At 41.8% G+C, this 27,074-nt stretch overlaps 1 protein-coding gene across 10 annotated transcripts in view; it reads right to left on the bottom strand.

The window, feature by feature from the left end:
- Nucleotides 1–1,850: 1,850 nt before the first annotated feature.
- LOC143125568 (junctional adhesion molecule A-like) overlaps nt 1,851–27,074 on the bottom strand; it is a 39,469-nt gene continuing 14,245 nt past the window's right edge. The window contains exons 1-5 of one of the 10 annotated variants that reach the window (XM_076287160.1): nt 19,145–19,536; nt 4,759–5,091; nt 3,214–3,354; nt 2,899–3,012; nt 1,851–2,277 (exon numbers count right to left, since the gene is read on the bottom strand). In XM_076287160.1, the coding sequence (XP_076143275.1) occupies nt 2,189–2,277; nt 2,899–3,012; nt 3,214–3,354; nt 4,759–5,091; nt 19,145–19,211 (744 nt within the window). In that variant the 5' untranslated portion in view covers nt 19,212–19,536 and the 3' untranslated portion in view covers nt 1,851–2,188. The other 9 variants (XM_076287165.1, XM_076287166.1, XM_076287163.1 and 6 more) reach the window with 9 other exon arrangements.

Raw genomic sequence — 27,074 nt, 5'->3', positions numbered from 1 at the left:
TCTACCAGAATGCAGTGCGTGTGAATGCTAGAATGTGTAAATGTAAGCTATTGTAGTTGTACTCGCGTTTACCCTGTTGTGTATCTGTTAGCGTGTTTAGTCTCTTTGGTTATACCTTGTGTGTTTATACCCGTGTTGATGTGTGTGGTGAATCCTTATTGTGTGTTACATGTGTGGCTGAGACTATCCCTGTGTTGCCCTATTAGATTAGATTAGATTCAACCTTATTGTCATTGTGCAGAGTACAAGTACAAAGACAACAAAATGCAGTTAGCGTCTAATCAGAAGTGCAAAAAAGCAGAAAAAGTGCAATGTGATATACAAGGTATATAGACAGGTGGTGCATAAGCAGGAAATAAATATTTAAAGCCTGCCGCAATTCAGCCACCTGGGTGCAAATTCTAGCAGGAGCATAACTCGGTGTAGGCAACACTGATTATTTTATTTTTCTTGCTACTGAAAACATTCCATGACCACAAACAACAAAGTGGAAACAAGTCAAGTAATGCAAGACGCTGCACCATCTGGTGGACAAACTATGTAACGCCAATATTGGGAATGCAGCCTAAATGAAGAATCAATATTCGGTTTTCCTTTACTGAATTTAAAATTATTTGTTGGCTGTTATAATTGCCGATACCGATAGTATGTGCGTGCCTGTGTGCGTGTGTTTATGTGTGCATTTGTGTGTGCGTGTCTGTGCGTGTGTGTGTGCGCATGCGTGTGTGTCTGTGCGTGGGTGTGCATGCATGCATGTGTATGCATGCCCCCAGGGACCAAACAATTTTTTTCCATAAAAGAAGTTACATGCCCACCAAGTTTCATGTGTGAATCGTTGACCAAAGATTCAGGAAGTAGATGACTGGGGAACCATATGTGCTGGACAAGTTTGCTAAACTTTGATCAGGTTGGCAAGATAAGAGTCCATCATTTCCTGTATGGACTGTCTGAAACAAACAAACACAACACTAACACTTCAATAGGCTACGTGCACGAACGGCTCATTATTGTTTTGTGAAAAGATAACAGTCATGAAATCACCATTACACACATGCACACACACACACACAGTATGGCATATAGTACATAAACTTAGCACTAGGCCTGTCGCGATATTCAATAAATCAATTAATCGCATGATAATTAAAATTAGCTCGATAATTTTTCTGGCCGCGATAGATGCCATTTGCTTGTTTGTTTTCCTCGTCTCTCTCTCTCCCTCTCTCGGGTCCTTAGAGTAACGATGAGTGAACCCTCATGTCAGTCACTTGTCAGTCGCATGGTGTGTGGGGAGGCGGGACTACTGGCGTATCCTACCACAGAGTGCAGCTAAAAAGCCGCGTGAGAAGTATACCGGTAGGCACTAGGCAGAGAGAAAGCTAGTTGCGAGTTCCAGTAGGCTACGCCTAATAAAGACAAAAAAGATGGAATTGTTTCTAAGCCAAACGCGACAGCTGCAGTGTGGGAGCATTTCGGATTTAAACCGAATGCCCGTGGTGAACCACTGAACGCGTGCGAGTCGGTGTGTCGCATTTGTTGGAAAACAGTCGCAATTAAAAGCGGCAACACAACAAACATGCATATGCATCTAAAACACAATCATCCGCTGCAGTTTTCCCAGTTGGGGAAAAAAAAACACAACAAGTGGGCCGTCTTCCTCTTCCCGAGGAAAATTCTCAGAACGACAATATTATCGCTTATCGAAATAATTTCTGAGACAATTTATCGTCCAGCAAAATTTGTTATCGTGACAGGCCTACTTAGCACATCATACACACACACACACACACACACTAGGATGGCTATGACATTTTATTATCATTAAATTGAAATACACGCAATCAATAAGATAGTTTATCTTAAGTTTAATATGAGCATATTGAAGCATATTGGAAACAACTACACTAGTAGAACACTGCCAAACACACACACAAAACACATTTTACCACCAATGAGCATCTGACCAGATTAACCCAGACAGACAGTAGCAATGTCAACAAACAGATGAATTGAAGTTGTAGCTCTTCTCAAAGTGAACGGGTCTAGTAACAAATAGGTACTATGACTGTTGGACTGATCAGAGTCTCTATAGTGGACGGGGAATGGAGGAGTAGTCTGGTGCTGCACCTCCTCTGGGCCAATGGGGAGTGAGTCACTGCATCTGCACCTCCTCTGGGCCAATGGGGAGTCACTGCATCTGCACCTCCTCTGGTGTCCTCCTCCTCCTGCGACTCGTGGAGGTCAGAGTGAGCTCCACGTCCTGGTCCTTACGCTCATCTGAGGGAGACGAGACACACCAGTTTCTCAGAGAGAAAAACACACAAATAACAAACAACAAACACATTAGTGCAGGAACAGTCTAGCCGCTCTCTAGGTCTGTACACTCACCTGGAGGATGAGGTGTCTGTTTCAGGTGTGTAGAAAACAGAAGATGAAATGTGTAATGTGTACGCTGACCTGGAGTGTGTGATCACGTGTGGTGTAAAGGTAGTAGATGAGAAAAGTGTGTATTGTGTGTATTGTATTGAAAAGTGTGTATTGTGTGTGTGTGAGTGTTGTTTCTATAGTGTAGAGAAGATGAAGATGTAGCCTGGCTAGCGCCACCACTTCTCAATGAGACGTGGTCTGGGAACCAAACGTTCATTTTCTCGTATTTGAAAAAAATGCCCAGATCCGTTTATTGGGTGCCACGGATGTCTATCAAATGCGTCTGTGCATAGCTCATCATCGTCTTGCTTTCCCCCTTGTTCTGTGATTGGTCGCCTATCTCAGGCGAAAATTTGCTCCATGGTCTCCAGGCTGCCTTAGCAGCGTGAATCAAATTGCGCGCAAGGCAGCATGGGAACACCCAGGCTAATGAAGATGTTTAATTCTGCATAATGTGTGTTAATGTCTGACCTGGAGTGTGTGATGTCCTGTTTCTTATGTAGAGGTAATACCCTCCCACCAGCAGTGATGTGAGGATGATGATCTCTGCCAGCCACACACTGATGAACACTGGAGAAATACCTCCTGCAGACAGCAACATTATCATAAATAATATCATCAATACAAACAGCAGTGCATTGTTTGACATGTCTTGTGTGCTACTGAGCAGCCTGTTGATAGTTTAAAAGACCTCCATGACTGGAAGGAAGTTTTGTAATTATTGGTCAAGTGGCAGCAGTATAATGTCTGTCTGAAAGTGTAATTCAGTGTGAAAGAGTCACTGACCAGAGGAACACACACACAACAGAGCTGAGGTGGTAGATGTTGGGGTAGGTGGTGGTGTTGTTGTCATGGGAACGCCATTGTTCGTTGTCATGGCTGCAGAGGAGATAGATGTGGGGGCAGTTGTTGTTGGTGTCATGGTGGCTGAAAACATCCACACAAAACTTAACTATGACATGGAGCCTGAGGCAGGGGTCAGCACTACACACACACACGTAAACACATGTAAACTCTGATGGTGTGGTCCTTACTTGTGCAGGAGGCTCCATGGTGGATCAAGTGACCACATGTTATGAGAGCAGGAGTGTCCCTCTCCACCTTCTCTCCTACCCCAACACTACATGGCCCCAGTAATACTGTACTATTCATTCAACTTATGAAATCATTCAGAGTGTGCAGGACTCTGATGACTTTGTTTTACCAGTGTTTTATTGAATCAGTCTTGACATTTTGTATTGTGGTGTGGTACAGTGGTCTTCCAATGATCAGCAAGCGCAAGCTAACAATGCTGGTTAATGTAGCATTTAAGCTCCAACATACAGTATATATGATAAAGGGGCCAGGGGTAAGGATAACCAAATTTGAAACTGTCCTGATCACCCATTTTTGGGGGAGTTTAATCTGCTCCCCTCAGGTCGCCGTTTTAGGTTACTCTCTAGACGTGCCAGGGATTCTTTTATTCCTGTGGCTATCAGGAACCTGAATTCACTTGATTGACATCTCTTGAATCTTTTACACATTATGTGATTATTTATTTACTTATTTATTCCTGTCCATGTTTTTTATGACAGATGTACCTGTGTACTGCCCAATTGAATTCAGTCATTGTTTTTTTAGAGGAAGGAGTGTCTCCATTGTTGTTGTGTGTCCTGTGCTGTGTTAACAATGTTGTTGGCATCTGGTGGTGCTTTTCTGTGTATGTATTTTAGACATCCTGCTGCACACTAAATGTCATTTTCTAAGGATAAATAAAGTGAAACTTGAACTTAACAGCTTATTCTCAGACACAACAACAATACAACCTATTAATGACTGAATAATGTTTTTATCTCAACACTCAATTGACCTGGTTTTTATTTTGTGACCATGTGGATACAATTCTGGTTGGAGAGAGTAAAAGACACTCAGTTAGGAGTGCTGATTTCGTTTGCTTCATGAAAGGATTCAAATGGCCAAATGGCATAAAAATAATTTTATTAACATAAAATGACATGAACATTTTCTGTGAAAATGGGATCAAATCAGGATCAGCTCAGAGTTGCTCAAAGACAAACCCCTCCATATTCGAGTTCATATCCTGTATGTGTGTTCACACTTGAGGCTTGGTGGGGGAAGACAGCTCACACTCTCTGAGTTTACTTACAGCCATTAGAGTCTGATTAGTGAACTTACTAATGTCTAAAAGAGCAGATGAGGATATTTACTTTCAATCATCCACTGCACTGTGTCCTTATAGACACCTTAGAGATCCTCACTAAACCCCTCTGTGTTACACTGCAGGAGATGTTACATCTGTTATCACATCAGAGGAGAGATGAAGTGATTTACCTTCTATGGTCAGCTGTACTGTGTGATCTCCCACTGATTTCCCGTCTTTATCAGTGATCTCCACTCTGTATGTTCCTGCGTCTCTCCTCTCTGCAGGGTTGATAATCATGGTCCCGTTATCAGGAACAAACTGCCACCTCTGGAGGACTGATGGGTTCTTGAACTCTTTATAGAACACTGACTTGAGTCTTTTGTATTTAAAAACATGTGCACTGTTATAATAGAGGCTCAGTTCATGTCCACTGGTGTCCCTCATCAGCTGCAGGTACACAGGTCCTCCCAGAGCCCCATAACATGTAGCATTCTGAGTAGCATCACACATGGAGTCCAGACCTGCATTAAGAGAGGAGATTCATTCTCATCATTTGAACACCTCAGTATGAATGAGCTTTATTAGTTATTTTGTGTTGTACTGCCCTGTGTGTGTGAGACGGTGTTTGGCAAACTCAACTCACATCAGAAGTTCTACACTATTGTAAGCTTGCTGTATATTAATCGTTACTAGAAATATATCAGGTAGAAACAACACACTACCAGAAATCTCACTGCATATCAGGTAGAAACAGCACACTACCAGAAATCTCACTGTATATCAGGTAGAAACGGCACACTATACCGTTAGATATATCACTGTATATCAGGTAGAAACAGCACACTAGAAATCTCACTGTATATCAGGTAGAAACAGCACACTACCGTTAGAAATATCACTGTATATCAGGTAGAAACAGCACACTACCGTTAGAAATCTCACTGTATATCAGGTAGAAACAGCACAATACTGTAAGCTGTGATGGATGGGTGGCGTCCCTCAATATGTAGAATCACATAAAGTTCTCTATTGGATGACAGTAGCTGAAACATCCACACAAAATCCAACCTATTGTATCTGTATAGAAATAAACATTCTTAGGGCCCTATCATGACATTCTAAAGTGCATCGTCACTCGTCAAAAGTCTATTCAAAATTAGTAGGATGTCCAGTTCACATTGGGAGGGGTTTCGTTCTCAAAAGTGGAGCGCATGGCGTAACAAGGTGTTCCTAGGTCTTTTAATCAGTCATATGGGTGTGTTTGGGGCGTAACATCATTTTAAACCAATGAGAATGACATCTGTCATTCCCTTTAACGGCGCAACGCGCGATATGTCAAATAAATGCATCGGTATTTTGGTATTCAACGGCGCATTTGAAGGAGGCTGCTTGCGAGACCGTATGGAATAGTCATTCTTAAACCATGCTTTACTAAAACCTAGCATAGCCTTCACGCATTTGCACTCGTCTATTATTTGAACTCATTGGCAAAGTGAAACTAACTTCACCAAGGAGTCAGTCAACGACAAGACAGTTATATGCAGTTACTTTCACTATTGACTGACAATGGGTTACCATCGAAAACATAGGCTGGAAAAAGCAACACTTACCCTAATGTTGCTCAAATGACTGAATAAAACAACATTTATCCTGCAGAGGAGTTGCTTATATCTCGTGACAGTGCGTCTTCAGCTGTGCTCCATACGTGTCTCTCGCCTCTCCCCTAATCACTTTTAACCGTCTTACCAATTTGCAAATGATGGTGAATAACTACTCATCATGAGATGTACAGTATTTCGTAATATCTTTATTCTAATTAAGTGTGCTTGCTGAAAGCAGCACACTTATTGTTCTTCTTAAGTTTTCTTATTCCTGTAAGCCCAATTTTTCGTCAGCTCCTGCTCCTAGACCTTTTGAGATATCGCCACCGGTCCAACTCTAGAACGTCCGGCCGGAACCGGTGTAGTGTGAAAATTGAAAAGGATGTCACTGACCCTTGTTATTCTTCCGCCATATTGGATTGAATAGAAAGCGAAACTAAAGTTTCACAGGTCACAAATTTGGTCCGAACTTCACGAAACTTGACGTACATGATCCTTGGACCAAGCTTCACAAAAGTTACAGAAAGGATTTTTGATTTTCAAAAGCGTTTGCCCGTCACAGCCAAGCGAAATCGGCGGCGAAGCTCCGAAACAGGAAGTTGTCCATATCTCAGGAACACTGTCACATATCGATACCAAATTTTGTATATGAACTGGGGACTCCAATGTGAGGGTGCATAAGCTAAAAAAAAAAAGAAATATTCCAAAAGTTTCCATCATTTGGCAAACCACCCACAGATATTTGGTAACTCTCACCATTCACCTTTGCACAATTCACCTTCTATCACAATGCCTTCCAAGTATGCTCAATGCCTCTGGGTAGCCACAATGTCTCCGGGCAACCTTGCCCACTCATGAAGTCCTTGCTCTGCCATGGGATAGTATGGACTTACGAACTGAAATAGCAAGGAGAACAGTAGCTATATATAGCTTACATAATAGAGTTGTTTTCACATTGACGGTATTCAAATTAAATTTTTCATTATTGTTAAATATCATGATGGGAGAGTATTATTAAAAATGTTACAAGTATGCAAATTCATATGTTTACGGGAAATTAGGTTTTACTGGGTTGTTTTGTTGTAAAGACATGCAAGGCATTCTGGGCCTTAATGAACAGTGGTCGGCAGCACTCCATAGGCTACGTATTAATATATTAAATTTTTTTTTGGACTAGATGCAATTTCCTGAATTCTGGTACATTTTAACAGGTTATTTAGATACTTCTATATAACAAAATAAAGCCAGCCTACGAAATTAATAAAAAGTAAATCATGCATAATTTAAAAATAACTCAATAGGCTACTTGGCTACGCAATAAGGTTTCCATTACAGCACCGCGGACGTTCAATGAACGCATGAAAGCGGATGGTTTGTTTGAAATCCCGACACTCTTTCAACTACATGGAACGTAATAGTGATCATCAAATACCTCCCCAGATTTCAGTGCCCATCAGTCCCAACATTTAACAATATAATCAAACAGTCCAAAAGTAAATTAAATATCAAACTAAACCGAAAATGTCATGCTTTTGAAGGCCTACCAGTATGCCGCTCCAAGAAACGCATGTCTCAAAATAAAACTCGCATAAGAAATAAAGGGCTGTCTCGAATACAATCCTGCCCCTAAAGGCCTGTACTTTGTCTTAAGACCCCGGCCATAATTTGAGGATTTACTGTATCTAAGTAGACAAACTGGCTTCAGATATCCAACAGAGTGAATAGAGATTGTGCAGTCTTAGCTGTGGTTAGTGACGTGATGCTGATAATGGGGAGTTTTACATAGCCTAGTGTAAACCTATAGGTTATTATTTATTTGGCGTACCTATAAGGCTTTTTACCTTATCAAAAGTGAGGGGGACGACTGATCTCTTCAACACTGCGGGGGATTTGGCGCTTGTCACTGTGTGTGTGACCGAAGCGGAATGGGAGAATGCGTGTAACAAAAAAAAAAAAAAGTTTATGAGCGATTTACGAGCAAATGGGAGAATCCAATGAAAATGACAATGAAGCACTAAACAGATGCTGAAAACAGCACTGGTATTTCGCACGGCAAAAGTGTGTGTGTGTGTGTGTGGGGGGGGGGGGTCCAAACTAACAATTTTAAAAAGTGGGTGGGTGTTTTGTAAGAATTTAAGAAATGTTTGTATATTTTAACTTTTAAATGCATCAATCAGGTGCACTTTCAAAATAAATTCAGAGGTCAGACTTGCTTATTTTTATGGAAATATTTGTGCTGTAGCCTAAGCTATTTTGCACTTCAGAATTATAACCATGCACACACAGGTGGAATAGTTATAGTGATATTGTAATAAGTTCACAACCACAAAAACATATGCTACATTTCACAGTTCAGAAATGTTCAAAAATGTGTGTACATTTCAGCACTCCATGAAATTATGCAGAAGTGGTCACCTGTGTTATTCAGCTACTTTATTTAAGATAATATATTGGTCATTGTAATGGCCATAGCCTATAGCCTACATGCTATTCCTTTTTCAGGATGTACCAATATCTGCATGATGTGAATGTTTGCATATGGCTTATGTCAGGCTTGATATCAACATTTGTGTCTCGTTATTTTCGTCATATTTTTGTATTAATGTCACTAGGAAGCATGCCAATATAAATATATTAATTTATCTGTAATGGGATTGGCTGGAACCTGACAATATAAGAACCATGATAGTGGGATAATCTATGGCTGAGCAATTTACAAAAATGTATGTAGGCCTACTGACAAATAGTTTACATTAGAATACATTATAATTTCGCCCCAATGAGGCTATGTAGAAATGTGTTGCAATTTCAAAACCGGATTACTCAGGAACCACTTATTGCACAGAGGCATGCTTTATATCCTCGTATTCGGTAGGTTTGCTGTTTATTGTGAAATAGGGTTTTCCACGTGTTGTGTGAAGGGTTAGTGAAATATTAAACCGAGAGTAATGGGTAAATGCAAATATGATTAGCCTAAATTGCACGTCGGGTTCAATGTTAATTCTCTCGCGAACCATTTAGCACAGCAACTTGGCGCTAATATCATTGGAAAGCTTAGATTCCGCACGTTCACATGATGTGTGATATCATATGTATAGGTTTAGTTTAGTTGAACCTCATCTGCCAGGTATTTGACCTACCAGGTTGACACAGCGTGACCTACCAGGTTGACACAGCGTGAATACTCAATAATACTCAAAGCATACCTGAAGCCGGGGAAATGCGGGGGGATGCGCCTGGGATGGCTTCTGAAGTAGCATCGCAAATGAGAGAACATTTTGAAAATTCCACAGACAGGGGGTGCTCTTGAACCCTCTCACCGTCTCTGAAAGCATAACCGTGGCTCAACAGGTAGATCTATAATAGGCTAAACTAATTTTTCAGGCATCTGACCGACCGGGTTGACACTTCAGCGTGAGAAATCGGGGGTGTGGCGTGTGAGCGTGTGAAACTAATCAAATGCGTGTGTCTCACGGCCAATGCGTGAGAGTTGGCACCTATGGGGACAAGACCTAAAAAGTTGTGGTGAGTTAAGCAGGGAGGTTGGTAGAGCTAACGTTAATGCTGCTAGCAGTGCTAGTTAACATTAGCTAGGCTACTGTAGCCTTCATACTGAGCATAGGTGCCAACTCTCACGCATTGGCCGTGAGACACACGCATTTGATTAGTTTCACCCCCCCCCCCCCCCACACACACACACACACTTTTGCCGTGCGAAATACCAGTGCTGTTTTCAGCATCTGTTTAGTGCTTCATTGTCATTTTCATTGGATTCTCCCATTTGCTCGTAAATCGCTCATAAACTTTTTTTTTTTTTTTTGTTACACGCATTCTCCCATTCCGCTTCGGTCACACACACAGTGACAAGCGCCAAATCCCCCGCAGTGTTGAAGAGATCAGTCGTCCCCCTCACTTTTGATAAGGTAAAAAGCCTTATAGGTACGCCAAATAAATAATAACCTATAGGTTTACACTAGGCTATGTAAAACTCCCCATTATCAGCATCACGTCACTAACCACAGCTAAGACTGCACAATCTCTATTCACTCTGTTGGATATCTGAAGCCAGTTTGTCTACTTAGATACAGTAAATCCTCAAATTATGGCCGGGGTCTTAAGACAAAGTACAGGCCTTTAGGGGCAGGATTGTATTCGAGACAGCCCTTTATTTCTTATGCGAGTTTTATTTTGAGACATGCGTTTCTTGGAGCGGCATACTGGTAGGCCTTCAAAAGCATGACATTTTCGGTTTAGTTTGATATTTAATTTACTTTTGGACTGTTTGATTATATTGTTAAATGTTGGGACTGATGGGCACTGAAATCTGGGGAGGTATTTGATGATCACTATTACGTTCCATGTAGTTGAAAGAGTGTCGGGATTTCAAACAAACCATCCGCTTTCATGCGTTCATTGAACGTCCGCGGTGCTGTAATGGAAACCTTATTGCGTAGCCAAGTAGCCTATTGAGTTATTTTTAAATTATGCATGATTTACTTTTTATTAATTTCGTAGGCTGGCTTTATTTTGTTATATAGAAGTATCTAAATAACCTGTTAAAATGTACCAGAATTCAGGAAATTGCATCTAGTCCAAAAAAAAATTTCTGGGGGAGGACCCCCATACCCCCCGCTGAAATATCCAACCCACTTTCACAATGCCTCCGACGCCCATGGTCCTAGTAGTAGGCTAGATCCCTTTGATATCAATGTTCATATAACTCTGGGACCCTGGTCCCAGGGATGGATTACTGCACGGGCCTTCCGGGCCCAGACCCAGGGGCCCAAGGTGTCAGGGGGGCCTGAAGCCCAAGCCTTTGCATGGAATAAGGATGTAGGCTATGAATCTGATTGAATTTAGTATTGCCCATCCCCAAAATGCACCAGAATACAGGAAATCACATTAAACAAATTTAAAAAAATCTGGGGGAGTACCCCCAAACCCCCCTTCCACATATGCGACAATTAGTGGGAAGCCCTTACATCTGGGCCCAGGGGCCCGAAAGCTCATAATCCGTCCATGCCTGGTCCCTACACCTGAAACCACTGATGTACGTTTTTTTTACTGTACGGTATAATGCTGAATGAGCCAAACAAAAATGTACGCAGCAACATTTTGGTTGGCCCCACCAAATCTCACTCCAAGGTTTTTTGAAAAGTTGGCAGCCCTGTACTGTATGATTCATATCAATCATTAACCTAGGAATACTTCGTGCATTTAATTAACATTTTGTGTAATAATTCACGGCAAATTAATAAACTGAATATGGTGGTCCAAGAGCAGACCATGCACCAGTCCATGCATCAACCTGACTGAGCAGTGATGACAGCATAGGATGAGTCAGGTAACGTTACGAAGCACTGCCGTTAACGTTAACCGCTTTCACACACACGATATAAAATACACGATGATAAATATAAAATTCAATATCAAAACACTATTATTTACACGATTACTCCTAAAATAACTGCTATTAACTGCACTCACTATATAAAAATCACTGTTTGGAGGAAAGGGTTCGCGTGCTGTAGCCGGTCTTGAAATGATTTCGCGCGGTTCGTGCTCAGGGTTGCCCATAGATATATACACTAGATGTCGCCTTGACTACTGCTGTTCATTGGAACGAATGCGTCAATCGAGACGCCATCTTGATTCAGTGATCCACTCCTCTATAATACATTAGCGTCAATCTGGGCAATGATCTAGCGAAAATAAAATCACCATAAATCGTCAAAATCTCAAGCAATTATCTAGTTTTTTGGGTTGTTCCAACTGACAGGCATGTATTTATGGTTGAGTCTAGAGAAAACTAAGCTTAAGACGATAATAAAGATACATTTTACCCGTCTAGCCCCATAGACTCCCATTCATTCTGCACTAGCTAGCGGCGGCCTCTAGAGGAACAATGAGTAAACTGCAACCAGGTTCGATACAATGAAAGTAAACAGGCTCTTCATAGACAGGCTCTGGTTGAGGCCACATACCCCTCGTCTCGTTTACTCATGTAAGTTGTAATCTCACCAGAAGTTGCTGTAGATCTGTAGAACATTTACCTCTGCTACTACATAGGCTACGCCAGTCGTTACTTTTATAATCATGGGTCAGTGCCATGGGCAAACGAGATAGCTGAATTCATAAATGACAAAGCCATAAGAAAGGTGATTGTTTTACGTTTCAACAACAAAGAAGCCGATCTGCCATCATTGTGAGAAGTTCCCAAATTTGTCGCTAATCGCTAAAAAGGTTTTCTATCGCTGGGGGTGGCCAAACGTCGCTAAATAGGTAACACTGACAATACAGGAGAACTAGTTTAGCGCTTCAGATCCCTGTACAAAGATGGCGGCGGTGTTGACGCATGCTGAGAAGCAGAAGGCGACATCTAGTGTATATATCTATGAGGGTTGCCAACTCTCACGCATCTGGCGTGACACTCACGCTTTCAGCACCAATGTCACGCTCTCACGCACACTCAAGAAATGTCACGCCAAATCCATTCTCTTTTTTTTTGCAATCCGTTCATTTTTTGTTGATGACTAGACTAGACCACAGCATTGTTTCTAAATGACAGGATACAAGTTTAAGTGTCTAAACCAACAGCAGGTCTAATATCCGCCTACAACGTTCTCAGCACAGTTTTCTCTGATTGTTGATTCGCTGACTATAACTATCCGGTCCGCGACACCTTCACGGAACACGCTGCTATATAGACATGAGGCAGACCGACATAAAGAGTGGCCGCCCATTCTTCTCTAGGAACTACTCGCGAAGTAGCCTCACAGACATCACATGAAATAACTTTTTCTCATCTTTTATAAGGTGCTAGCCGCTATTTGCTGCGATAAACGGTTCGCGAGAAAAATAAATGAACTTTTAAGAAATAATCATATTAGGCTACTATAGCTCTGCGCTCATTTCAATTCCTATAGGAGGAATATCTCATAAACTTTTCGTTCCACACATGACAAACCGTAAACCAGAATAAACAGCAGACCTTACCGAACACAAAGGTGTAATGCAATCCCCTGTACAATAAGCCGTCAGTAATCCGGTTTTGAAATGGTAGCAAAATTCTAGGGCTTTAAGTATCTTAAAACTGAGCTGTGCTTAAATACCTACATATGTGTAAATATTAAAATCAGAGGATATATAGCTCATGGCTAAGAGTTTGTCGATGTAGCCATAATGATTTGTTTTCACAAAATGCATGCATGTATTTAAGTGTCTTAAAAAAAGTGTGCTTATATTGGTCAATGCATAATTTCATTACAGGCCAAATAGAAAATAAATGTTAAATGCTAAATATACTGTAGCCTAGACATGAAGTTGGATGGCTCCAGAACTCACACCAGTGGATTGGGTCTTAAAGGAGCCACACCACTTTTATGACACTATAGCTGTTCTGTTGACCTTTAGATTTGTTGCTACTGGGCATGAAGGGCAGGCCAATTATGAGTTCTGTCCAACATTGATGGTAGGTTTAGAAGAAAAGTCAGCACATTTAATCATATTGCAATACCAATAACAGTGATCATTTTGGTCATGATTTTTCATCAAATGTTCATACTGTATCTCTAGTGGCTGGTAGACTTTGGAATCCACCAGCCACAATGGTAGGTGGAAAAAAATATTTTAGGCTATTTCCATCCCTGATACATATGTACACTCATACACACATTCATAAGTCTCAATCTGTCCATTTCTTTCCTCAAAAAACGCCAGAAGTCATCATTTAAGGGGTTATTTTTCATTTTTTTCTACTGAGCTACTACCTTTTTCAGGTGGGCAGAGGGGCCCTTTTCATGTCTGTGCCCAGGGGCCCAGTGGCTCATAATCCTTCCATGCCACAGGGTTAAAACACTGGTCTTGTTTTCAAGTGCAATCAATAATTTAATTGTACATTTTGAAGAAACTTAAATCAGGGATTATACTGTACATAGCAAAAAAGTCAGGGGACATTTTTAAAATTAGGTTTAGGGAAATATTTAACGCATACGCACTATGACTTCACAAAATCTCACTCCAGCCAAACACCCAAAGTTGGCAACCCTGCTTATATTATTCAGTGAGGAGCGGTGGTTTATGGGATGAGTAGTTCCTTTGCTCGGAAATGAAAATATGTACACAGTCTTGTACCTTTGACTTTTTTTGGATTTTCTCTTCGTTTTTTCACTCGAAATGATATGTTGTATGCTTATGAGTTATGCCGTAGCTGGTTAGCCTAAGACATGCTGTAAAACTCTTTAGATACGGATTTTTCCAAACGTCAATGGGACAAATGAATGGGAATCTTACATCCGGCACCTAACCGCGTTTTGGCTGTGAGCGGGACTGTGCAGCTCTATAGACCTCTCCAGAATAAGTCCCGCCTCCTAACTTCCGTATCCATTCAACCTTCGGTCGTCAAATGTCTATGGGAAATAACATGGCGTTTTGAAAGATCGTACCTGTCAAACTCTGTAGGTGATAAAGTAGAAAAAGCTGCTGGGCAGATTGGCCTACACACTTCTGCCATCTAGTTTCCACTGGATTTTTTGATTTTCGGTGCTGTTTAAGTAATATAGTCTATAGTATACTACTTAAACGGCACCGACAATCAAAAAATCCAGTGGAAACTAGATGGCAGAAGTGTGTAGGCCAATCTGCCCACCAGCTTTTTCTACTTCGCTACCTACAGATGTTTTACCGGTATGATATTTCGAAACGCCATGTTATTTCCCATAGACAATCCACGCCAGGAAGTTGGATGGATACGGAAGTTACGGAGGCGGGACTTATTCTGGAGAGGTCAATTGAAACGGAAAAAATCCACGAGCCGCCTGGGGTTTCACTCGATTTACATTGAAGTCAATGGGGAAAGATATCTATGGTAGTGAAGCAAAACGAAAAGTTGGTGAAGCAGTCTGATTCACTGTAATTCTCTGTTCCACCGCGGGTGACCGATGGCGCTGTTGTCACTCACAGAATTGATTTCAGGAAAACAGCTCGTTTTAGTGACTGTATTTCTGTTTCAAAGGAGTAAAATTGGGATTATTATAAGATTTTTTTGTGTTTTGTTTTTTACTTTTTTTTTGGTGAAACACTGCTTCACCTGTAGTCTTATAGAAGCCTCCTCTGGTGTGCTTCCTTTATGAAAGTAAGTGTTTTATACAGTTAACGTTACAGACATAATGAGTCATGTTGTAGTGGTCCACGTAAATGTGCCCCTTCTGTTATTAGAATGCTAAGCGGAGATTTTAACGTCATTCATATCTTGTGTGGCTAGAAGCTAGCTAGCTAGGTCATAGGGAGGAGATGTTGCTGTAACGTTATAAGATTTATGTTGCTTAGCGTAATGCCATGGTCATTTCATATGAGATGCTTGTACTCGTAACTTCGTCACTCGTAACTTTAGGACTCCTATTTTTTTTTTACTAAGAGTAATTCAGGAAGCATTTAAGCCCTAAAAGTAGCGCCTGAGTCTGTGACAGCTTAAGCGAGGACTCCTAATAAGACCGATTCACAAACAATGTTTTGTGGTGGCATTTCACGTCGCGATGTTTTGAAATGCGTCTAACAATCACGAGGGAACAATTTTGCATTGTAGGCATAACTAAGGGATGCAGTAACACCACCAACAACAACCAAAACTAGCCTACTCATTGTTTACATGTACATTAAATGTAACGTTTCATTGTGAATCAAATTAAAAGATTCTCCTCTTTGCAAACGTTGGCATAGGCATATGGTGACAGATTAATTTAATAATGTTGCTGCGTGAATCACGGTAAGCGCGAATGAAGTGGCCACTTCTTAATAGGAGTCACTGTATGGAAGTAGGCTAAGCAAAATAGAGATGTTTAAAATAAGATAAAGTTAGGATATGCCCGCTTGACAACGGCAGAGATAACTGGGCCCACTTCCCCGATAACGACGGAGACACGCTCTTAAGAGGGTTTTCTACGATTCATCTTACGATCGTTCGTTTGGTTTTTCCGACTGTTTCCCGAACATGCTCGTAGCGTGAACGCGCGTGCACTGCTCTTAAGATGCTCTTAAGGGGAGCTGTCCACGTTAATAGTTCTGAAATATCCTCTGATTTGACGGTGATGTCAGGTGACTGCACGTCACAGCTATAGGCCTGCATTTAAACTTCGGATCTACACATTCATTCACATCAATACGAAAATAGAAACACTTTGACATCTGCATGTAAGCATCCCAAGTAGGTTATATACCACAGAGACATAAATAATTGTAATTATTAGATTAGATTGTTGCACCATGCGGTGCCAGTTAAGAACACGTTTGAAGATAAGAAAGAAGTCGAGTAAGAACGAGAGGAAATGTGTAGGCTTAGATTTTGATGCAGTAGGCTACAAACCACATGTTGCTTTCTCTGCTTTTTACCTCATAGGCCTAATATGCACTTAGCAAAGATAATGTCAAACTATTCTGGCAACGTCTCGTTTCATAACTTGATTGCATTTTTGTCCGCTTTTCATCACATTATTATGACCATTAAATGTAGGCTATTTTGCACGCTAAAATCTGATTCATCACAGGTAAACACAATAAAGAATGGGAACGTAAGTTGGATTATGTATTCTAAGTTGTAATTCCTCTGTATGTCCTGTTGGTGACCTCAGTGAGAAGTACTGTTAAGACGCTCTTAGCCGGTAACGAGTACTCTGGAGCACTCGTAGATCTACGAGTGTTTTCACGACGCTCTTAAGCTACGATGGTTTCGGGAAACAGTCGGCAAATCTTAAGACGTTCGTAAGAGGGACTTTACGACGCTCTTAGGCTTAAGATGCTTTCGGGGAAGTGGGCCCTGGCCTTTGGCCATAGCAACCATCCATTTAGAACGACTGGCCTTCATAGCAACCAAGGATCTTAGCTGTGATTCATGTAACTACAGTATGCATACAATGTGATGCAAAGTATAGAAAGGTGATGAAATATACAGAGACAGGTCAAGAAATATAGTGCAATGTAGACAGTAGTATACAGTTGATTTACAGAAGGTGGTTTAGAGTAATATGAATTAAATATAAATATGTGCAGTGTATTAGCAGTTATCTCATACAATAAGTAGAATAATGTATGTAGTAGTAACATTATAATAGTAGAAATAATAATATAGATATATGCAGTGTATTAACAGAATATAATAAAACAGAATAAATATGGATATTAAATATGACAAATATATAACAGATATGTACATAACATACAGCTATGTGCAGTGTGGTAACAGTGTCATTGTAGTGCAGAAACAACATTATAAGAGTAGTAAGAATAAGTTTATGTGCAGGATGAATAGTATAAAGATCAGTAGAATAACTATGTATAAATGTAATTACAGTAGGCCTATGTACATTTTTAAATAAATAGAAAACTATGGGTGAGAGGGATAAATTAATTTTATTTAATCGTAAAAGTAAATTGCATTCAATTAAATTGCAATAATGCTATAATGGCTATAATGTCACGCAAAAAGTATACAGCCAAAGCTGAGCTTGATCAACTAGAACGTCTAAAGAACCAGAACTTGAGTGTAGTTTTTTGCTGGGTCCCAGGCCATGTTGGTCTGAGGGGGAAATGAGAAAGCGGACAGTGCTGCTAAGCAAGCCCTCAATGAAGCCTTAGTCATATTTCATCATTTCAATTCTTCTAGGTTACCTGATAGCCCAGTTTGAGAGGTGCAAGACGCGTGACATTATTTATTTTTGCAGCCAATCACTGCTGTTGTTTTATTTTATTGATTTGATCTTAGTCATAGAAGCTAAATTCGAAGGCAGGCCACAGGTAAAATCCAACGAACCGCATTCACCTCGCAAGCCAATAGTTGAATAGCCCTCTCCTAGAGCTTTTGAGATATTGCCACTGCTCCAACACTGAAAGGCACTGTTAGAATGCTTGGATCAAGCCAGGTTCAGCATATCGTATGCCACTGTCTGCTCACGTTGCTGACCGGACCAGGGCAAGCACACTTTCGCAGTTCCCGCCGGAAATGCAGTCTAGTTATGTTTACCATTGTAATCGTGCAATTTGTAATGCTTTGCATGGACGTGCGCTGGTGTGCGTTCATGAATGATAGAAGGATGGTGCGTGCACCTGCCAATATGACTGTTGACATGCGCTCTTAAAATAGCATATGAACAACTCGCCATTGACTTCTGACCAGGTTTAGGTGGTGTATGATAGAGATTTTTAGACAACGCGCCAGGTCCCTCCCTAGGTTGTTAATTGCCACACCCCTGGGCGCAATGCTTAAAAAATAAAGGTGCAAAATAACGAATTCAACTTCGCGCCGGTGAATAACGAACTTTACGCCATGCGCTGGTGACCCAAAATACAGCCCTTAGTCTTGAGTCCATTTCAGTTCAGTGTTATTTCCTGCCGTGTGTTTTTGTTTTTGTCCGAATGTGACTCCAGTGTGTGTCACTGTAGCAATAAGGAACAACGGTGGTGAGCATGTAGGTCAATTTAAACCACACAAACATTTATTATCTCTTTTGGCTATATCTGCTGTAAGAGCCAAATGCGCACAAAAGTTAGAATATTGTTTTGATTTGCTAAAATATGTTAGCTAAAAGCCCAGGCTACTAGCTTTCATGCCAGCAGCACTCTTGAGACATCATTTACCAACATTCTACAAGCACAGCTAAGCTAGTTGGCACCTGTTACACATACTCCCTGTATGTGTGAGGAGGTATTGTCTGTGAGAATATGTGAGGGCCCAAATAGAGTGGGGGGGTATAGAGCTTTACAGCCAGGGCTACATCATTAGCAATGACCACATGCATTTAAAGCCCAACACTGCATCCTTCCTTTACAAGCCACTAAATGAGAAACAACAGTCATCTGTTCCAGTAGAACATCACCAACACATCAGGGCTGCATGAAACTTAAAGTAGCAGTAGTATCTCCTAGAAAACTAAATCTGATCTATTTCACAAAGACACACACACACACACACACACTCTCTTACCATAAGTTGAAGTAACCAGTAGGACAAGTCCAGTGAAAGCTCTCATCTGTGGCAGCAACACACACATCCTGGCGAATACTCCCTTTCACACACACACACTCACACAGGCAAGTCCGTCTTTGGAACATTTAAATGAGCCCAGAGCTGAGTACACCCAGAAAGAGAGAGAGAGAGAGAAGAGGAAGTTTGATGTGTGTGTGTGCACACACGCACATGTGTGTGTGGGGGAAGACACTACTGCCCCATCACACTGCTGTTGTGTACACACACACACTGCAGGGAGGGAACAAACCAACACCACTAACACACACACACACACACACACACACACACCATCGCTATCCTTTGCGGACCTTTGCGTACACGTCTTCCTCCGGTGGCATATGATTGGTGGAGCCTGGCAGTCTGATCCTGGGACAATGGATATGTAATTTACAACCCCAAAACAGGAAAAGTTGGGACGTTGTGTAAAATGTGAATAAAAACAGAATGTAATAATCTGCAAATCTCTTAAACTCATATTTAGATAGGCAAACTGCAGGGGGTCTAGTGCCTGCTGTAGTTGTGGGCCCAGGAGCCGGAGGAGTAGCCTTTCGAGGGTCTTTATAATCACAGATGTCAGGGCAACTGGTCTGTAATCCTTGACCCCAGAAGGTCTCTCCCCCCTTAGGCACTGGCACAATGCAGGACGTCTTCCACTGCTTCGGCACCTGACTCGTCTGGAGGCTGCAGTTGAAGAGTGTGTGCAGAGGAACCGCCAGCTCCGCAGCACGGTCCTTCAGAAGCCCGGTCCAGCTGACTTGCCAGGGCGCAATCTTCTGAGCTCCGCCCTCACCTCCTCCACGTTAAAATAACCACTGATGGAGCAGGAGGCAGCAGCAGAGGTGGAGCAGCCGCTGGGTGGAGCAGAGCAGGAGGCAGCAGCAGCAGAGGTGGAGCAGCCGCTGGGTGGAGCAGAGCAGGAGGCAGCAGCAGCAGAGGTGGAGCAGCCGCTGGGTGGGTGTGGTGGAGAGGCACAGACAGGAACAAACCTACTGTAAAAGTGGGTAAACTCGTTAGCCAAAGAAACATCTCCTAGAGTCACACTTCCCTTCTCCTTATAGCCAATAATCACTCTCATTCCCTTCCACACTTCTCTTGTGCTGTTGTGCTGCAGTCTTTTCTCCAGCTTTTCCTTGTAGTCTTTTTTAGCCTGTCTTATGGCCTTCTTCAAGTCACGTTCGGCAGCTCTGATCCTTTCTCAGTCCCCAGCTTTGAAAGCCTCTTTCTTTCTTTTGATTCAGAAGGTGCTTTATGCTGCTCGTGATCCAGGGCTTATTATTTGGGAAACATCAAACTTTTCTGACCGGGGCCACCACATCCTAGCAAAAGTTGATGTAATCAGTCACACATTCAACCGCCCCATCAATATTATGGGGCGGTTGAATGTGTGAATGTCTGACTAATTTGTTTGATCAACTGCCCTCTGGGAAGAGGTACAGAAGCCTGCGCTCCCGCACCACCAGACTCACCAACAGCTTCATACACCAGGCTGTTAGGATGCTGAACTCTCTCCCCCCTCTATCCCCTCCACCCTCAGCTACATAACATCCTGGACTTTGGACCCACAATGGCTGAATGGCTGTCTACTGTATGCACAATTGCACATTTTCAACTCAAATTTTGCTGCTCTTATTTTCTTCATTGTATGTGCCTTCTTATTTTTACTTTTTATATTGTTTACTTGAATGTTATGTTTGTCTGTGGACCTAATTGGTAAAATATGTCTTGTCTCCACCGTGGGATAGTGGGAAACGTAATTTCAATCTCTTTGTATGTCTTGACATGTCAAGAAATTGACAATAAAGCAGACTTTGACTTTGACTTGACTTTGATTATTGTCTGACCTGTGAGTGTCCATAAGTGTGTTCCATTCAGTAGACTGGAAGCAGTCCATCAGAGCTTTGCTGGTTTCCGGGGTCTACTTCCTGTACGATCTGGTGGTTGCAGGAGATCAAGTTGTGGTCTGACTTGCCAAGCGGGGGCAAGGCGCATACACTGTAAGCATTCTTCACATTGATGTAGCAGAGATCCAGAATGCTGTTGTGCCTCGTGGGACAGTTGACATACTGTGTAAAGCCGCCCAAATTACTATTACTACTATTTGCTTTGCATGTGCTATTACAGTAAACATGTACACTGCACAATATGCAACAAAGACTCTATCTCTCACTCTCATACACACACACACACACACACACATACAGTACACCCACACACACACAGGCACACAAGTTTGAGAGATCTGCTTTTAGAAACAAAACTTGAGAGTGTGAGAGAAAAGCTGACCTGATGGAAAAAGACTTTTGGGTTTGGCGGCTTCACACACTAAAAATATGACACGCAACATTTACACAACCAAGTCCTCTTTTCAACCAACATGCATACATACACTGCAGGCTATGTGCCAACAACCCCTTCAGACACACACACAAACACACACAAACACACACACACACTGTTGGTGGCGTGTGATTGGTGGAGCCTGGCAGTCTGACCTCTCCGTACTCCACGGTGTTGTCCACTCTCGTCCTCTCCTCCGTTTTCCTCCTCTTCAGGATGGACACCTCGGCATACTCCACCTCATAGCCGTCACCTGCACACACACAAGCACAGAGATGTGTGTGTGTGTGTGGTTGTGTGTTTGCATGCTCTCACATTAAAGCAACACCAAAGAGTGTTTTGTACCTTAAAATAATGTTTCCAAAATTGTTTCAGTTGTTCATCAACTCGTTATAGGGTGAACAGCACTTCTGTATTCGCTTCGTGGCCCTCTATCGGCTATAACCGCACTATGTATGTTTGCCAGATCGGGTAGCGGATCTGTAGTTCAATGGAATAACACATAAGAAGCTACAAATTTGACTTGCACGATGTTGCAATACATCGTACATTCATAAAATCATGCAACATATAGCCTACCTTGTCTGTGGGTATCGTTATTTGCAAAGCCGTGCTGGATAAACAAATATCGTGTGTGCAGAGGAAAAGTTCTTTGGTGTTGCTTTAACCTTTGTTCATATACTCTATGAATGCTATACTATATGTGTGTGTGTGTGTGTACACGTGTGTCTATTTGTGTGTGTGTGTGTGTGTGTACAGTGCACGTGTGTTTGAGGGGCAGCACCAAGCATGCATTTGCACTGCACGCAATTGGATAACACTATGACCAATGTTTACTGACTGATTTGTTGCAGCGCTGTTGTCATCTGTTTAGCTCGCCTCTGGCCCGCCTACATCAGATACACCGATGTGATCGGTTCCTCGCGATGAAAGGGGTAAAAGTAACGTGCATCATTACTCATTGCCAGAGTGTTTCGCGAGAACTCCAGGGTAACTCATTGGCATCTCCTCCAAAAGATTAAACAGCCTGCAGTATATTCAAAACTCTGCTGCTAGGGTGCTCAGCTGTACTAGGCCATGGGATCACATCACCCCCCCCCATCCTCCAGCAACTACACGGGCTCCCAGTTCAATACCGCATCCAACACAAAATCATTCTCCCAGTACACAAATCTCTCCACAATCTGGCCCCTCCCTATCTTCCAAATCTCCTAACCCCATACACACATTTCCACACTCTACGCTCCACAGATGCCCATCTCCTACCCCCCCCCCCCCCCTGCCAGGCTTCTCTCCATGAGTGACAGGGCCTTCAGTGTGGCGCCCTAATCTCTGGAATGCCCTACCACTAGCACTGTGCAATTGTACACTTTCCACCTTCAAAACCATGCTGCTTACAACACATCTGCTCAGAATACGCTGTCCTATTCCACTGCCCCCTAACCCATTCCACTGCCCCCTGACCCATTCCACTGCCTCCTAACCCATTCCACTGCCCCCTAACCCATTCCACTACCCCCTGATCCATTCCACTGCCTCATAACCCATTCCACTGCCACCTAACCCATTCCACTGCCTCAGAACTGTTTTTATCTTGTTTCTTCGTTTTATCTTATTTTCATTTTTCACAATGTCTTCTTTCCACTTTTCCCTGTGTATATATTCTAGTTATCTGGTGTGCAGTGTCATCTGTCTGTGTGTGTGTGTGTGTGTGTGTGTGTGTGTGTGTGTTCTATTTCTCTGGTGTGCAGTGTCATCTGTGTGTGTGTCTCTGTCTGTATGTAGTGTGTAGCATCTTCAACTTTTAATTGTACAATGTCCTCTGTGTTTGTACTGTATGTCTGTCTGTATGTGCTGTTTAACATCCTTAACCTTAAGATTATACAAGTGTCCTTGGGTGACATGAAAGGCATAAATTAAATATATTATTATTATTATTATTATTATTATTATTATTATTATATAAATGCAATATGTTGTTGTTGTTGTTAGATTCTTTCTTTCTTTCTCTCTCTTTGTTCCATCTTATGTGGAGAGCAGCCAGGGGTGTGTGTGATTATGTGTGTGTGTGTGTGTGTGTGTGTGTGTGTGTGTGTGTGTGTGTGAGTGTGTGTGTGTGTGTGTGTGTCTATGTATGGGGGTGTTATATCGTAAATATGCTGAGCTGTAGTCTGTGGCCTTTATGGTCAGATGCAGAGGGTCACTTGAAGAGAGGACTTGTTGCTGATGAGAGAGGACTTGTTGCTGATGCAGAGATGTGAAACACAAAACACTGCCTGCTGTTCTGCAGACTTAATACACACACACACACATACTCTCTCTCTCTCACACACACACACACACACACACACACACACACACACACACACACAGACTTTAAAGGAGACTGTATATATACAGTATAACCTGTAACCAAAACCACTTTCTTTGTCATCTTATGTGCTGAGCAGCCAGAGATCAGAGTTTATGTCATGTGCATGTGTGTGTGCGTGTGTGTTGTGTGTGAGAGAGAGAGAGAGAGCATGTGTGTGTGTGACTGTGTTTGTGTGTGTATGTGTGTTTGTGTTTGTGTGTCTGTGACTGTGTGACTGTGTTTGTGTGTGTGTGGGTGTGTGTGTGAGACAGTGTGACAGTGTGTATATAAACCCCCCCCACCCACACACACACACAGCTGAGAACACTGCACATCATGCATTCTCTGCTGTTGGCCTCTTCAGCTGTTTATTATGACCGCCGCTAGCGAAGCGGTCATACAGGGCTTGGCAAATTTTTATTTATTTATTTATTTTTTTTCGTCATCTACTTCCTGAATTTTTGGTCAACGATACCCGGGACACCGAACCACCGGGGCACATGAAATTTGGTGGGTATGTAGCCCCACTAGACTTTTACGGAAAATTTTTGTTTCGTCCCCGGGGGCCACTCCCCTCCCCGTGCTGGGCCCCCCGAACCGCAAAAAAAGCAGTTTTTCCTAAATAACTACCTGAACCGTGGCACTGAGGATGAAGAATCTTTTATGGTATGTTGGTCTCAAGGGCCCACATCAATCTGACCCATAATCACTCATTTGTGATTGCACCCCCACGGTAAAAATGAAAATGCAATATTATTCTGCTTTAATCGCCCCTATCTTCAGTTAAGATGTTCAGAACTGCACCAAATTTTATGTGTATGATTGACCTGGCATTCTCTGGGGGTATGCCAAGTTTCGTAGAATTTCAGCCATGGGGGGGGGGGGTCTAAAAAAAATTAGGTTATGTGTACATTTAGTGACTGTACACTCATTGGCCTGTAGATGGCGGTGCACACATATACACATGCACACACACACAGGCACCCACATACTATCGGTATTAGAACGGCCGATACATAATTCAGTAGGATTAAAAGAAAGCCAAAATAAATATTCATCATCATCATCATGCCTGCATTTCCAGTATTGGCGATAAGTAGTCGTTTGTCCACTAGATGGCGCATCGTTGCAGTGAGACGTAATTTTGTTGGAAGTTAAAAGTGGGTTGGGAAAACAATGGACGCTTCCTACAAGGACTGTAGTTTACCGCAGAGAATGTCTAATAAGGATAGGACGATGTTCACATGAAATGTAATTCCCATTTCTTCTTGAAGCCGAAATAAATCTGAGGATTTTTATCGGACATGCTTGGTTTTTACTGCAGGTACGTTAATCTTATAATATCAATAAGGACCTAGGTAATGTTACCGTTAGCGTTGGTTGAGTGATGGAGGCCAATTTTATTCATTGCATTTGTAGAAAACTATAAATGCGGTTATACCAAGCAAATTGATAGCAGTACTGTAATTGTATCTTTCGACTGTCATTTGTTGCACGTGCTACAAAAATCATTCTGTGCAATGGAAGATTTACCAACGTTACACCGGTCTGATACAGTTTTGCCTATATGCGTGAGACTGAGACACCTGTTTATTTTGTTAAGTGCGTGCAGGGTGTGAGAGGGGAATCGATGTGCTTTGATTCCAGCTTGGTAGTCTGTGAAATTAAAAAGCACGTGTGTGTGAAGTATCCAAACAATGACACCTTCATTTCATTATGGCTGCTTTAGCAACACACCTTAAGCTACTGTGTAGTGGGTCCCATTTAGAAGTGGCTACTTCATTTGCGCTTTCCTTGACTCATGGAGCTGCGTGAATTTTATTACAACTTTTCGCCACGATATGGCAGTTTAAGTCCGCTTGATACTGTAAGGCGTAAGCCATTGGTTTTCAAAGGAGATTTTATTTGTGTCGCCAGCATAGCCTATTGACAATTTATGTTGTAAATATAGGCCTACCTTATAAGCCTACCTGTCGCTTAGGGAAGCTAACAGCTTTGTATTAGGATCTAGTTTGTTAGTTACAGTTTTGTCATAACTCCCTGATGCATTTTTGCATTTTAGAATAGCCAGAGCGTGGATATCTCAATCGGAAAATTAAACAATATCGGGTGCCTATGGACTAGGCTGGGTGAACCCAGCCTGATCTGCCCGCTATTTATTTTTTGATTTCTTAAAAGAGTGAGCTTGGTCTGGTGAAAGCCAGACTAGCCATGGACCTCAGTGACACAATGCAAGGGAACATGAATCAGCCTATATTTGCACGAACAATAACGGACAATAGCTCTTCAACTTTGGCCCGTTAAAATGTGTATGAACAGTCTAACGACGCATTTCATCAAGGCCCATTTGGACATGTCAGTTATTTGCACCACTGGTTAAATGTAAAACAGCATTTCGTTTCAGACTACTGTTACTTAATTTGTGCATTAACAGTAACGTTTCAGACTACTGTTACTTAATTTGTGCATTGACAATAAAGTATTACATGAACTAAAGATGACTAAAATCTTATGTAGAAGAAGAAACATTCACAAAAAATCCATCCATCCAAAAATGACCTTTGTTTTTTATAGCTGTTGAAAACGGCATGGAACTGACAGAGATGTTTTTGTTTATAAATAAATAAATAAATAAATAAATAACATTATGCTGATACCTTTTGCTTTTCCCAAATACAATGTAGCCTACAGGTGTAAGTGACCTTTCATCAATCCAGTTGCAATGGATTAACTGTGATGAACTGCCCTACTTGTGATTGTTTAGAGATTTTAAAGGTTTTATAACAATGCTACATCTTCTTTGGCTATTCTACAATCTATTCACCTTTTCAGCACCAGTAGGCTACTTTCTGTGCAGCCGCACACACACACTCAGGCATGCCAAACAAGCATACACAAAAGTTTCAAGAGTGGGGGATGGAGTAAAATATGGAGACAAATTGAAGTGTGATTTATTTTCGCGGAACGGATGTACAGGACTGAGCGGCGGTCATATTTTGTACCGCTATGCGGTACATCTAAGTTGAGTTGACATCAACAGAGAATCATCCAATGCAATACTATACTGTACATATACAGATAAAAAGAAAAGATGAAAAGATAACAGTCATGGGTAACACTTTATAATAACTACACACAATTCATCATTTATTAAGCCTTTGTTACTTATTAGTTCATGGTTTGTTCATCATTAGT

Source organism: Alosa pseudoharengus, unplaced genomic scaffold, assembly GCF_046254945.1.
Source record: "Alosa pseudoharengus isolate Yale_2024_CS ecotype anadromous, Long Island Sound unplaced genomic scaffold, YU_APseudo_1.1 YU_APseudo_1.1_scf_16, whole genome shotgun sequence".
NCBI classification, from domain to species: domain Eukaryota; kingdom Metazoa; phylum Chordata; class Actinopteri; order Clupeiformes; family Clupeidae; genus Alosa; species Alosa pseudoharengus.
This window is presented reverse-complemented; position numbering and strand designations above follow the sequence as displayed.